Here is a 12848-nt window from a genome sequence, read left to right on the forward strand (position 1 = left end):
GGCTCTAGAAATAAAATGAGACTTTTAGAGGCATAGATATATGATATCTATGAGAAGAGGAGGATAAAGATAGTAGATGTGGTTGGATAGCCTGGTTAAAGAATTTGAAAGTGGTATCTAAATGTTGAAGAGGTGGGAAATTTACTATATTCTGGGACAGTGCTAGATATATGTCAATGTAGGGGAAATCAGACTAGAGCCAATGATCAGAGATTTTTACATGATTAAAATAATATATGATTAGATTTTATTTAAATGGGGATAAAATAAACTCTCAATTCTATTGGCCAGGTCAATGGGGGAAATTGGCCAATCTACAATTTATTCAAATTATTGTATATATTAAACACTTACCTATTAAAAATGTAACCTTTATATAATAAGGCTAGAATTAAGATTGAGTCTCTTCCCTCATTCTCCCTTTCTCCTCTACTCCTATTGTGCAATGTCTGACTTACTAAAAACCTGGCAACTTTGTGATCTGCTCCCACAAGGCTCAGAAACTTCATCAGTAGTTTGGGGAACAGGAAGAAAGAGGATAGTTTGATGGTAAAAATCCATTATAAGGAGTTCCCATTGTGGCTAAGGGGCAACAAACTGGACTTGTATTTATGGGGATATGGGTTCAATCCCTGGTCCTGCTCCATAGGTTAAGGATCTGGCATTGTGATGAGCTGTGGTGTAGGTCACAGACACAGCTCAGATCTGGTTGCTGTGGCTGTGGTGTGGGCTGGGAGCTGCAGCTCTCATTGGACCCCTAGCATGGGAACCTCCATATGCCACAGGTACAGCCCTAAAAAAAAGGAAAAAAAAAAGCATTATCATTTTCCCTTGACTACAATATTCATGAGAGGATGTCCATTTAAATGAGATGGGAAAATGATCAGTGGGAGTAATGTGTCCTGGTGTAGGTCAAACTGCAGAAGGCACACAGCTGCAAGGTTCATCATGGCTAAAAGAGATAACAACGTTAGCCCCGCTCCACCTCACGCAAAAGAGTCTCTGCCTTACATGTAGGAGAGTTGACATGTCCACTTCACTCCACTCCTGGCAACCCCAAATTGGCTTAGGTTGTAGAGAAGAAAGTTATTTTAGAAATAAAAGGCCTCTGGTCCTATTCTTTCCTCAGGGTGTCTACCACCTCCTCATATCCACCATGGTAATTATAACAAAATGGATGAGGAATTCTTTACAGTTGGGCAGGAAGTGTCCTACAGCTGTGAGCCTGGCTACGCTCTCATTGGAACTAACTCTGTGCAGTGTACATCCTTGGGAACCTGGAGCCGTTCAGCCCCCAAATGTGAAGGTGCCTAAAGGTCTATTCCATCTTAAGGAAACTCAATTGTTTCCTGATTCTTCATGTGCCAGCCTTGTCTCTTTTTCTCTAGTGAAATCATGTGATGCCATTCCAAACGAGCTTCTCAACGGTCGTGTGGTAGCTCCTCCTAATTTCCAGCTTGGGGCAGAGGTTTCCTTTGTTTGTGATGAGGGGTGAGTGTGAGATGATGGGGGCTGAATTGCGGCCTCTGATCCATAGATAAGTATTGCAAAGTGTGATCTCTAAAGATGGTTAAATTTTTCATCTCTCTGATTTTTTCTTTCCTTTTCTCTACACTTTATGATTAAGAAGTCTGTTATTAAGCAAATCCCATTGATTTTCTCCAAGTGTGTGTATTATGCATGGCCAACCAATGCTAAGGATGGTTCTTTCATCATATGAGAAAGCAAAGTTTTCAGAAGTTTACGCTTCTATTACAGAGACTGAGTAGGTGATGGAGATTCAGTAAGAGGAGTTCTTTGAGGCAAGCTTAGGGAACGAGGTCTTTGATGTTTCCTTCACTAGGAATTGAGGTTGTTTCCTTCTAAATGATGAAGAGAATCTTGACCTTTGGATGCCAAAGAGGAAGGAGAGAACTCAAGAAAAGTACGAGTTGTTAGGATTTTTTTCTCTGTGTTTTTAAACGGCCTGGTCTTCACATAGCTGAGCTCATTCTCGATCTTGGACATTTTCCTTAAGCCTGAAATGCTTACAAAAGTAGAACACATTTATACTATATGCTTGAGAGAAGTGATTAATTCCATGTGACCGAGAAATGATTTGCGCTGGTGATGATTTGCTGCCCCTTATTGTTTAAGGTACCGGTTAAATGGCTCATCTTCTAGTCAGTGTGTCTCAGACGGAATGAGAGTACTCTGGAATAATAAGTTTCCTGTCTGTGAACGTGAGTAGAAAGCAAAAATAATCTAGTAGGGGTTGTGCCTCTTGATTTGGGGTGTGTTCTCATGCATTTATTAATTATAAAGTCTTATCAATATATGTGCTTTGAACATATATATACCACTCTTTTGTATGTTCTAGAATGCAGACCAAAACTAAATTTATTTAGTTGACTGCATATGGTATTGAATATTCTGTGTATATAAGGATAAAGTCTCTCGAAAGTTACCCCTGCTGAAAATGAGTAGCTTTGATGTGCTGAAATGGTTTGGCTGTGTCTTCTTATGCCAGTTTCTCACCTGATCAGCAACTCTTGGAGCTCAATGGAAATCAACCAGAAGTTTTGGAGGTTGGCGATTTTTCCTTTATTCTGAAACTCACTCAGGAAAGATGTCATATACCAACACAGCTATGAACAATTAAAATTCTTCATGCCCATTAGGACAAGTAAACAAAGGATATGAGATCATTATTCCAAACCTCTGATCACTTCCTGTGGCTTTTCAAAGGGGACCAACAATCAAAAGATGACAAATGACTTGCAGTGAGGCTGCAGGAACTTTCATAGAGGAGAGAATGTGGTGTCATTACTTGTAGCCTCTGTTGTGTATTAAAACAGGTGTTGCATAATTAGTATGTTCCAGGTATTGTACTTGCCCTCTTTTCAGGTACATTTATCTCACTGGATTCTCATTACGACCTTGAATTATACTAGACTAGGAAACTGAGGCTTAAAGAGGGTAAGACCTGCCTAAAGTTACACAGCTATTGAATGACTGCGGGGATTTGAAACCAGGTCTACTGAGCTCACATTTCATTTGTCCATGGCGCCGCTCCACGTGAGATTAGTATGGCATTAACGTGTTATTTTCAAGTGCTGTTTGCTTTTGTTTCATTTTTAAAGTTGATCAAACACAGAGTTATTCAATACATTCTGTTTCATTATCACTGTTTGGTCAAGATGGCTTATAGTCCTATATTGTTTTGTCTTCTGAGAAGCAAGAAAAAGGTAAGAATTTAGGAGTTCAGGGATAGGCAGGGAATATATGTAAGCGAGAAAGAAATTATACACATTTCTAAGTCTATTTCTGAAAAAGTGATGTGACCTATATTTGGGTCGTTTACCTAAATTCGAATCTTCTTGTCATGATCAATGTGATGACATATTTTCTTTTTTTATTTTGCAGGGATTTTTTGTGACCCTCCTCCCGCTATCAAAAATGGACGGAGTAGTTATTTTTCTGGTCCCATACCTGTTAACTCTGTGGTGAGGTACAGCTGTTTGAATTCCTTCCGCCTCATTGGAGAAAGGATTCTTTTTTGTATAAGTAAAGATAAAGTGAATGGATTCTGGGATAAAGCTGCTCCGGTCTGTGAATATTACGATAAAAATTCTATTTGCCCTGAGCCCACAGTACTAGGGGGACACAAAAGTAGAATATCTAGACCACCATACAGACATGGTGATTCGGTGACCTTTACCTGTAATGCCAACTTCACGATGAAAGGAAACAAAACAGTTTGGTGCCGAGCAAATAAAACCTGGGGACCGACACCACTACCAACCTGTGAGAGTGGTGAGTAGAAGGAAAATAAAACTGAGTAAGGTGCAGATCAGGTGTGGTATCTTTCAAAACAAAGAGCAGTGTGGATGTGTGAATGGCGGTGGCGGAGGCGGGGGGGGGCGGGTAGAGGGAAGAAGCCCAGGGAAAGGGTGAAAATTACGTTGTCCTGTTTTTCTTAGTCATGGAGGGATATAAATATTCATTCAATAAACATCAGTAAAGCAACGAATGGTAAAGTATGGGAAAAATCTAACTGAACACACCTAATAAGTGGATAGAATAAAGTTCACAAGACTGAGGGCTAGAGTTGGTTGGGAATGTGGGAATGGGGTGGCTTTCAACTATATACCTGGGTTATTGGTGGTTTTTTGTTTGTTTTCTTTCACTTTCTATGGCCTCACCTGTGGCATATGGAATTTCCAAGGCTAGGTGTCAGTTTGGAGCTGCAGCTGCTGGCCTACGCTACAGCCACAGCAACACCGGATGAGACCTACACAGCAACTTGAGGCAATGCCAGATCCTTAACCAACTGAGCGGGGCCAGGGATCAAACCCGCATCCTCATGGACAGACACTATGTTAGATTCTTAGGAACCCGATGAGTCACAATCGGGTTATTGTTAGAATGAGAAGAAATGTGGCGAATAGCAAATACACACCCAATGAATTTAAAATTTATCTATAAAAGCTCTTAATACAATCTGGCAGAAATGATGCCCTGTTCTCTTTGGCCTCTATAAATACTTTCTGAGTGATCCACTCTTTCCTCTATTTTCCCAACTCATCTCCTAAGGTAACATTCCAAATCCAGAAACCTTGAAAATAGTAACTACTGTAAAGCACTTCATTTCCCTCTTACTTTTCTGGTCCGTCTTACTTGATTTGCTTTATGTTGCTGCCAAAATCTAAATCTGGATTTCAGTTATGTGATTATGGGAACTGGCTATATTTGGCAAAAATTATACCACCGAAATTAGGTATTTATTTTCTCAATGAAGAACAATATTGATAAATTCTAAATTCATTAAAGAGTTGAAAAATTACATTTGAAAAATATAATTCTCTCTCCTTCTCTCTCTCTCTCTCTCTTTTTTTTAGGGCTGCACCCATGATCTATGGAAGTTCCCAGGCTAGGGGTCGAATTGGAGCTACAGCTGTCAGCCTACACCACAGCCACAGCAACACCAGATCTGAACCACATCTCCGACCTACACCACACCTCACGGGAATGGCGGATCCTTAACCCACTGAGTGAGGCCAGGGATTGAACCTGCAACCTCGTGGATACTAGTCAGATTTGTTTTCGCTGAGCCATGATGGGACTCTGAAAAATATAATTCTGTCTATAAATAGTTACATAATCTTGGAGGCAGGGACGATCTGAAGATAGTCACAAAATAGGATGGCCATGGAAAACAAGCTTTTATAAAGATTTAGACAGGCCTATATCTACTGACATGGAAAGATCCAGATTATTAAGCAAAGAAAGCAAGGCATAGAATAATATGTATTTAGTATACACACATACCCAAAATGTGTGTGTGTGTGTGTGTGTGTATATATATATATATGTATATATATATATATATATATATATATATATATATATATATATGAAACATATGGGATCCCCAAACCTATATTACTAATATCTGGCAGGATAACCCCCTAAATAATATACTACTTTGGGGATGGAGAATAGGCTTATGGGGAGGATAAAAGTGTGAATGGAAACAGATTTTTCTTTTGGTAATTGAAAGTATTCACATGGCAAATATAATCCATAAAATGTAATGAAAAATTTAAAAATACTATTTGTGGTGTTAAATGGATACCCCTAACCCCACGCCTGTTTGATCTTTAAAAGGCTGAATTGAAAATGAATGACAACCACTTACCATAGATCATGTATCATTTATTTGGATGTATGTACTAAGTCAAAATAGAGATGGTGAAGGAGCTTTCATCTGATGAACTTTTTCTTGGTGTGTTTGTGTAAAGATTTCCCACTGGAGTGCCCATCACTCCCCACAATCGCCCATGGCCGTCACACAGGGGAGGATGTTGCCTCCTTTGCCCCAGGATTTTCTGTGACTTACAGCTGTGAGCCTGGGTACTTGCTTCTTGGAGAAAAGACCATTCGCTGCTTGTCTTCAGGAAAATGGAATGCTGTCAGTCCCATGTGCAAAGGTACCTTAAATTTACAATCAATGTTAAGAATTGGTGCTATAATGTTCCTTGCCACACTTTGCTCATCATTGGCTTGTTTTCTTAGAGGCAGAGTGCCGACCTCCAGAACCATTTCTCAATGGGCAGATAAAGAAGTCTGAGAGTCTACGGGTTGGTGAGACTGTGCACTTTTCTTGTAATGAAGGGTGAGTGTCCAGAAGTCCAATGAGATTTAATTCATTTGACTTATACATGCACGGTGTAAACCGTGAAGCTCTCAGAAGGCTACTCTGTGAGGGTCGATGGACAGATTGAGGTTGTAAGACGTAATGCTGATAAGGGGAGTTGGTATACACACATTAAGTGAAATTGTGGTGGATTTTAAATAGAGGCTTTTGTTCTGCCTGGTAGTTCTCAATGACTTCCCTTTGTCTCCAGGTATCGATTACTAGGCTCACCTTCCAGCCAGTGTGTAATTGTTGGACAGCGTCCTTTTTGGACCAAGATGCCCATATGCGAAAGTAAGTTAGGCAACTGTGTTTTGCAACCAGTTCCTTGGCCAGAGGTTCAACAGGACACCGCATTCTCAGCTTAACTGAAAGCTTTTCATTCACTCGTTATTATGCATCATCCTATAGAGCAAAGATCTCTCCTAGAGATCTTTTGATCTTTAAGGGATATGTTTTTCACTGAAGCATCCTTAAATTACCTCTTTATTTACCTCCTCTGCTTACTCAAGATAAACAGGGCTCCCAGGCTCGGCATCAAACCTACAGTGACCGGAGCCACCGCAGGGACAATGCTGGATCCTTAACCCACTGAGCCACTAGAGAACCCCCTAAGCTTCTCTTTCTCTGAGAGCTATGTATAATTGCCAGCCAGGCCATGCACATAAAGGAGATTATATACTTGGTAAAAGAAATCAAAGGATCAGCAAATTATACTTTCAGGAATGAAGTTTTAAATCATACTTTCTGAATTATATTGTGATAGCTCCTTTGACAGATTCATTACAGATTCAAATATTACTGTCCCTGGACCTAGGCTATAAGAGTGAGGTGTAGCAACACCTGAGGCATTCTTTGCTTATAGTTCAGTTGCAATCTTGTCATTTCTTTCTGCAATTTCCTAGAAATTCTTTGCTCACCACCTCCTCCTATTCGCAATGGAAGATACACGGGCAGCTCTTCTGTGAACATTCCCTATGGGAGCAGTGTCACTTACACTTGTGACCCGGGCCCAGAGGAAGGAGTAAACTTCATCCTCATTGGAGAGAGCACCATCCATTGTACCACTGATAGTCAGAAGAATGGGATCTGGAGTGGACCTGCCCCACACTGTGAACTTTCTGTTTCTGAGGTTCGGTGTCCACCTCCCCAGATCCTAAGAGGCCAAATATCATCCGGGAAGAAAGATCAATATTCGTATAATGACACTGTGGTATTTGCCTGCCTTTTTGGCTTCACCATGAAGGGCAGCAAGGAAATCCGATGTAATGCCCAAGGCACGTGGGAGCCATCGGTGCCAGTCTGTGAAAAGGGTGGGTATTCCAACAGGTGCCACTGCTTCATCCTTTTGAAGCATTAGAGAAGGGGTTACGGACTTCAGCAGGGCCTTTTCCAGGTCCCGCAATTATACCAAATATAGAGAATATAAATTATATAGAAGGCTTTTTAAAAATCCTGTTCCCCATTCATTTTGTAAGGTTGTCCACAGGAGGAGAAAACATTAGAGGTCACTAAATTAAGTGATTTCTTTAAGCAAAAAAAAAAAAAAAATGAGGAAAATGATTGTTTGTCTTAACAGTGACTTCTTCCTCTTCTTCTCCTCTTTTTCTTCTCCTTCTCCTTTTTAATTGTTATGGCCACGCCCGCGATACGTGGAAGTCCCTGGGCCAGGGATTGAACTTGAACCACAGCTGAGACCTACAAAGCTACAGCTGCAGCAATGTCAGATCCTTTAACCCACTTGATGAGGCCAGGGACCCAAGCCTCCGCAGTGACCCAAGCTGCAGCAGTGGGTGTCTTAAGCCACTGCACCATGGGGGAACTCCAACAGTGACTTCTTAGAAGAGACTTCAGTGTAGACTCCATCCCACAGATAGGTCAGAATCACCCATTAAAAGTGTACAAAGTGATTCCTTAAGAAAGGAAGAGACAGAAGAGGAGTTGAAACACCCATTTAGAATGGAACAAAATCTGCAGCAGCCTAAATGCAGGGAAAAAAAAGCAATTGAGAGCCACTGATCTAAAATTACCCAAAACTGAGCTGCAAAGTGACTTCTGTACCACTGCCACGGGAGTGGAATCGTAGCAATTAATGCCAGTTTCTTGAGCTCAGTTTCTTTCTCTATTTGTTTACATAAGAAAAATTCTCTGCCTTTCCTTTAGATTGTCAAGCACCTCCTAAAATCCTCCATGGTCAGAAAGAAGATAAACATGTGTTTCGCTTTGATCCAGGAACATCCGTAAAATACAGCTGTGACCCTGGCTATGTGCTAGTGGGAGAAGAATCCATACATTGTACCATTGATGGAGTGTGGATACCCACTGTCCCCACATGCAAAGGTGCCACACTTTGAGTGTCAGTGTTTTGCTTTTGCGATCGCCTTGAGTTGATTGCTCATTCTTCTCTCTTTTCTTAGTGGCAGAATGTAATCCTTCAGGAAAACAAGTCTTTAAAAAACCCACGAACCAATTTATTAGACCAGATGTTAACTCTTCTTGTGATGAAGGGTGAGTGAGGATGGTCTCAGCTGAAAGAGGTCTGGCACATCTGAGTCCACTGCAAGCTTAGTGAAAGAGTTTATATCCAAGCCCCGCCCCCCGACTCCATCATGTGTTGGCAGAAGTGTTGACCCTTCCATTTTTTATCAGTGGAAACTATGATATGCAATGAATGGGTTGTGCTGATGGTGACTACATTTTTGTTCCTATTGCTGCTTGTCCTGGAAGTAATGTGTCTGCTTTTAAGCCAAGAGCACTTGCTTAGGTTGGTGGTCACCAGATGACAAAATTGTCATGACTCTGTCTCTAGGTACCGGTTGAGTGAGAGTGTTTATCAGCTTTGTCAAGACACAATTCCTTGGTATATGGAAATTCGTCTTTGTAAAGGTGAGTAGAAAAATAATGAAGGGTCTAGAATATGTGAGATCTATGCATTTCCTGGGAAATATCTGTTTTAGGCATGTTATGGAATTAAGAATATTAGATTCTTTGTCCTCAGTTATAGTTGCACAATTTTTTGTTCTCTTGTCACCACTTTTTACTTCAAGTGTAGCAATCACTTAATTTAAGTGCACTTAGGTACCAATTCTCTTGTGTGATATGGGAGAATAAGAATAATGAAGTCAGTGAGTATGAGCCACCTCCTTAATTTCTCTCCAGTGTAGTTTAGTGGGGAGAATGGGGAGTGATGTGGGATATAGACTCAGATTCTAGTCCTACTGTTTAATCTGGGGCAATTTATGTAACTTCTCTGAACTCTAGCCTCTTATCTGTAACATTAGCATAAGACTACAGACCTCAGTTATTATAATTATAATTAATTAATTTAAAGTAAATATGGTTAAATATCCCTACTTTGTAGATGAAAAAGTTGCTCATCAAAAAGTAGATTTTCAGGAGTTCCTCTCGTGGCTCTGCAGTTAATGAACCCGACTAGCATCCTTGAGGACGTGGGCTCAATCCCTGGCCTCGCTCAGTGGGTTAAGGATCTGGCACTGCCATGAGCTGTGGTGTAGGTCTCAAATGTGGCTCTGGTCCTGTGTTGCTATGGCTCTGGCATAGGCAGACAGCTACAGCTCTGATTGGGCCCCTAGCCTGGGAACCTATATATGCCTTGGGTGCAACCCTAAAAAAAAGACACGAAGACAAAAAAAAAAAAAAAAGTACATTTTCAGAGATACCAATGTGGTGCAGTGGATTAAGAATCCAACTGTAGTAGCTCAGATCACTGTGGATGTGCGGGATCCATCCCCAGCCCAGAGCAGGGGGTTAAAGGATCCAGCATTGTCACAGCTGTGGCATAGGTTGCCACTGCAGCTTGGATTCAATCCCTGGCCCAGGAATCTCCATATGCTATGGGTGCAGCCATTTTAAAAAAAAAAAAAAAAGATGTTCAATCAACAATTAATCAAAAATATTCAAAAATCAAAAATGAAAAAAATATTCTTGGCTAACCTATTATGTCCCCTCAGCACAAAGATGTACCATGTCAAAAGAGCTTAATTCTGTTCCCCTATACCTTTAATTGACCTGCTGGTTACTAAAAACAGAATTATTTTCTTTATTAATAATTTGCTATTTGACTTCACTTCCTCAATCACAATGCATTGATCTACATATCTACATCTTCACCCTTTTTTTTTTCTTTTTGCCTTTTCTAGGGCCACACCCACAGCATATAGAGGTTCCCAGGCTAGGGGTCTAATCCGAGCTGTAGCTGCTAAGCCTACGCCAGAGCCACAGCAATGCCAGATCCGAGCCGAGTCTGCAACCTACACCACAGCTCAGGGCAACGCCTGATCCTTAACCCACTGAGCAAGGGCAGGGATTGAACCTGCAACCTCATGCTTCTTGGTTGGATTCGTTAACCACTGGCCACGATGGAAACTCCTTTTTTTTTTTTTTTTTAACATCTTCACTTTTAACACATTACAGAGGTATTTCTCATGAAATCTTCTAATTTGAATTTTGCCTTCCTAGTGAGCTTTAATATAACTTATCATCATAACTTACCCATATCCTTTGGGAAATCTGACAGCAAAAGCTTCATAACTAGCTTCATTTCTCTTCTTTGGTGTTTTATACTGGAACCAAATTGTACAGTGACTTCTCATCCCTCCAGAAATCACCTGCCCACCGCCCCCTCTTATCTACAATGGCGCACACACAGGGAGTGCCTCAGGAGAGGTCCTATATGGAACCACAGTCACTTACACATGTAATCCTGGGCCAGAGAGAGGAGTGACGTTCAACCTCATTGGGGAGAGCACCATCCGTTGTACAAGCAACGATCAAGAGACAGGAATCTGGAGCGGCCCTCCTCCTCTCTGCAAACTTTCTATCCCCGCTATTCAGTGCTCACGTGTCCACATTGAAAACGGATACAAGGTATCTGTCAAGGAAGCTCCATATTTCTACAACGACACTGTGACATTCAAGTGTGATGATGGATTTACTTTGAAAGGCAGCAGTCGGATTCGTTGCAAAGCCAATAACACCTGGGATCCTGAAATTCCAGTTTGTGAAAAAGGTAAAAACCCAATGGAGAGAAAAGTGAGGTATTTACTTGTTCATTCTTGTTTATTATCTCTCGCCCAAAGTTAGAGCCATGGCAAAAGGCAGGAGAGCTTAGATTACTGTCCCCCTTCTTCCACTCTGTAACAAAACAGTTTATGTGTGTTGTTGTGTATGTTCTTTGTGTAAATGCCCCTTTGGATCTGGGATATATTCAGGGTAGATATTCATGGTTCCTAGTCAGATTCATTAACCACTGCGCCATGATGGGAACTCCGGCTTAAATGTTTTAGACTGTCTATTGTCAAATGTTGTATACTTAGTGTTCTTGAGTATGAATTCTGTTTTTGTTAGTATTTATGTGGGAAGTTCTCTCTTCAGGCTGTCAGCCACCTTCTGGGCTCCACCATGGTCGGCATACAGGTGGAAATAGGGTCTTCTTTGTCTCGGGGATGACTGTAGACTACACCTGTGACCCTGGCTACGTGCTTGTGGGGAACAGATCCATTCACTGTATGCCTTCAGGAAATTGGAGTCTTTCTGCCCCTCGGTGTGAAGGTACTTACAGTTCCAGAGATGTCTTTCTCCTTGGTATCAGGATGTATAACTAATTCCAACTTTTCTCCTCTCGAAGTACAATGCCAGCCTTTGAAAGAAGATCTCCAAGATCTTCCAGCTGATTGGCCAGTGGTATCAGTTAATATAACCTGCCAAGAAGGGTGAGTATGAGAGGATCCATTCTGAGAAAGGGTCTCCACCTTGCTTTGTGCGTGAATTCTACCCTCAGCTTGTCTTGGTAACTCCCTTTAGAGGTCCCTTGTTGTTACACTAAGAGAAAATGTGAGGTTCCAAAAGTCTAACTAGCATATTTAACTCGTCAGTCCTTTCTTGACACAGTAGTTTTCTTATTTGGAGGTCCATGAGTGTTAATGCATCTCTGACAAAGTTCTTATTTAGACATGCCTCTTTATTTGTGCTCTGAGAAGGCTAGGTTTCAGCGATGTGATACTGGGAAGAGAAATATGTTATAATCTCTCTAGGTACCAGCTGACTGGGCATGTTTATCAGAAATGTCAAGGTGATGAGGATGCGGTTTGGCTCCAGAAGATTCCACTTTGTAAAGGTAAGTTAGGAAAAAAAAGTGTCAGTGGGATAGTAGTGGGTTATAGAGGACAGGTCCCTGCAGAACTAATCTATTCCCCACAGGCTATATGTTTTAGCTCAGTGTACATAAGATAAGAAATTTATCTTAGTGTTTTTCTGACATTAGCACTGGAGAATAAACTTGTCAAGTAGGAAACGAGTATAGTTGGCCTTCAGCATCTGTAAGTTTCATATCCATAGATTCAACTAACTGCAGATCAAAAATAGTTGTTTTAAGCCCCAAAAGTTCCCCAAAGCAAAACTTGAATTTGTTATGTGCTGGCTACTATTCACCTAGCGTTTACATTGCATGTATAGCTATTTACATAGCATTTACATTATATTAGGCATTATAGGTCATCTCGAGATGATTTAAAGTATATGGTCAGTTGTGTGTAGCTTATATGTAAATATTGTACAATTTATGTAAGAGACTTGAGCATCCTTGGACTTGGATATGGATGGAGGGGAGTCCTGCAACCAATCTCCTGGAGATACCAAGAAATGACTGTAT

General features: G+C 41.0%; 1 protein-coding gene across 4 annotated transcripts in view; it reads left to right on the forward strand.

Moving 5' to 3' along the window:
- LOC125111252 (complement receptor type 2-like) overlaps window positions 1–12848 on the forward strand; it is a 104669-nt gene that overhangs the window by 10963 nt on the left and 80858 nt on the right. Inside the window, exons 6-20 of one of the 4 annotated variants that reach the window (XM_047753144.1) lie at window positions 1130–1306; window positions 1389–1491; window positions 2137–2222; window positions 3406–3795; window positions 5784–5972; window positions 6058–6157; window positions 6390–6472; window positions 7084–7491; window positions 8342–8518; window positions 8596–8686; window positions 8988–9064; window positions 10800–11207; window positions 11573–11749; window positions 11826–11910; window positions 12232–12314. In XM_047753144.1, the coding sequence (XP_047609100.1) occupies window positions 1130–1306; window positions 1389–1491; window positions 2137–2222; window positions 3406–3795; window positions 5784–5972; window positions 6058–6157; window positions 6390–6472; window positions 7084–7491; window positions 8342–8518; window positions 8596–8686; window positions 8988–9064; window positions 10800–11207; window positions 11573–11749; window positions 11826–11910; window positions 12232–12314 (2634 nt within the window). The remainder of the gene's footprint in view (window positions 1–1129; window positions 1307–1388; window positions 1492–2136; window positions 2223–3405; window positions 3796–5783; window positions 5973–6057; window positions 6158–6389; window positions 6473–7083; window positions 7492–8341; window positions 8519–8595; window positions 8687–8987; window positions 9065–10799; window positions 11208–11572; window positions 11750–11825; window positions 11911–12231; window positions 12315–12848) is intronic. The other 3 variants (XM_047753145.1, XM_047753147.1, XM_047753146.1) reach the window with 3 other exon arrangements.

This window comes from Phacochoerus africanus, chromosome 11, assembly GCF_016906955.1.
Source record: "Phacochoerus africanus isolate WHEZ1 chromosome 11, ROS_Pafr_v1, whole genome shotgun sequence".
NCBI lineage: Eukaryota > Metazoa > Chordata > Mammalia > Artiodactyla > Suidae > Phacochoerus > Phacochoerus africanus.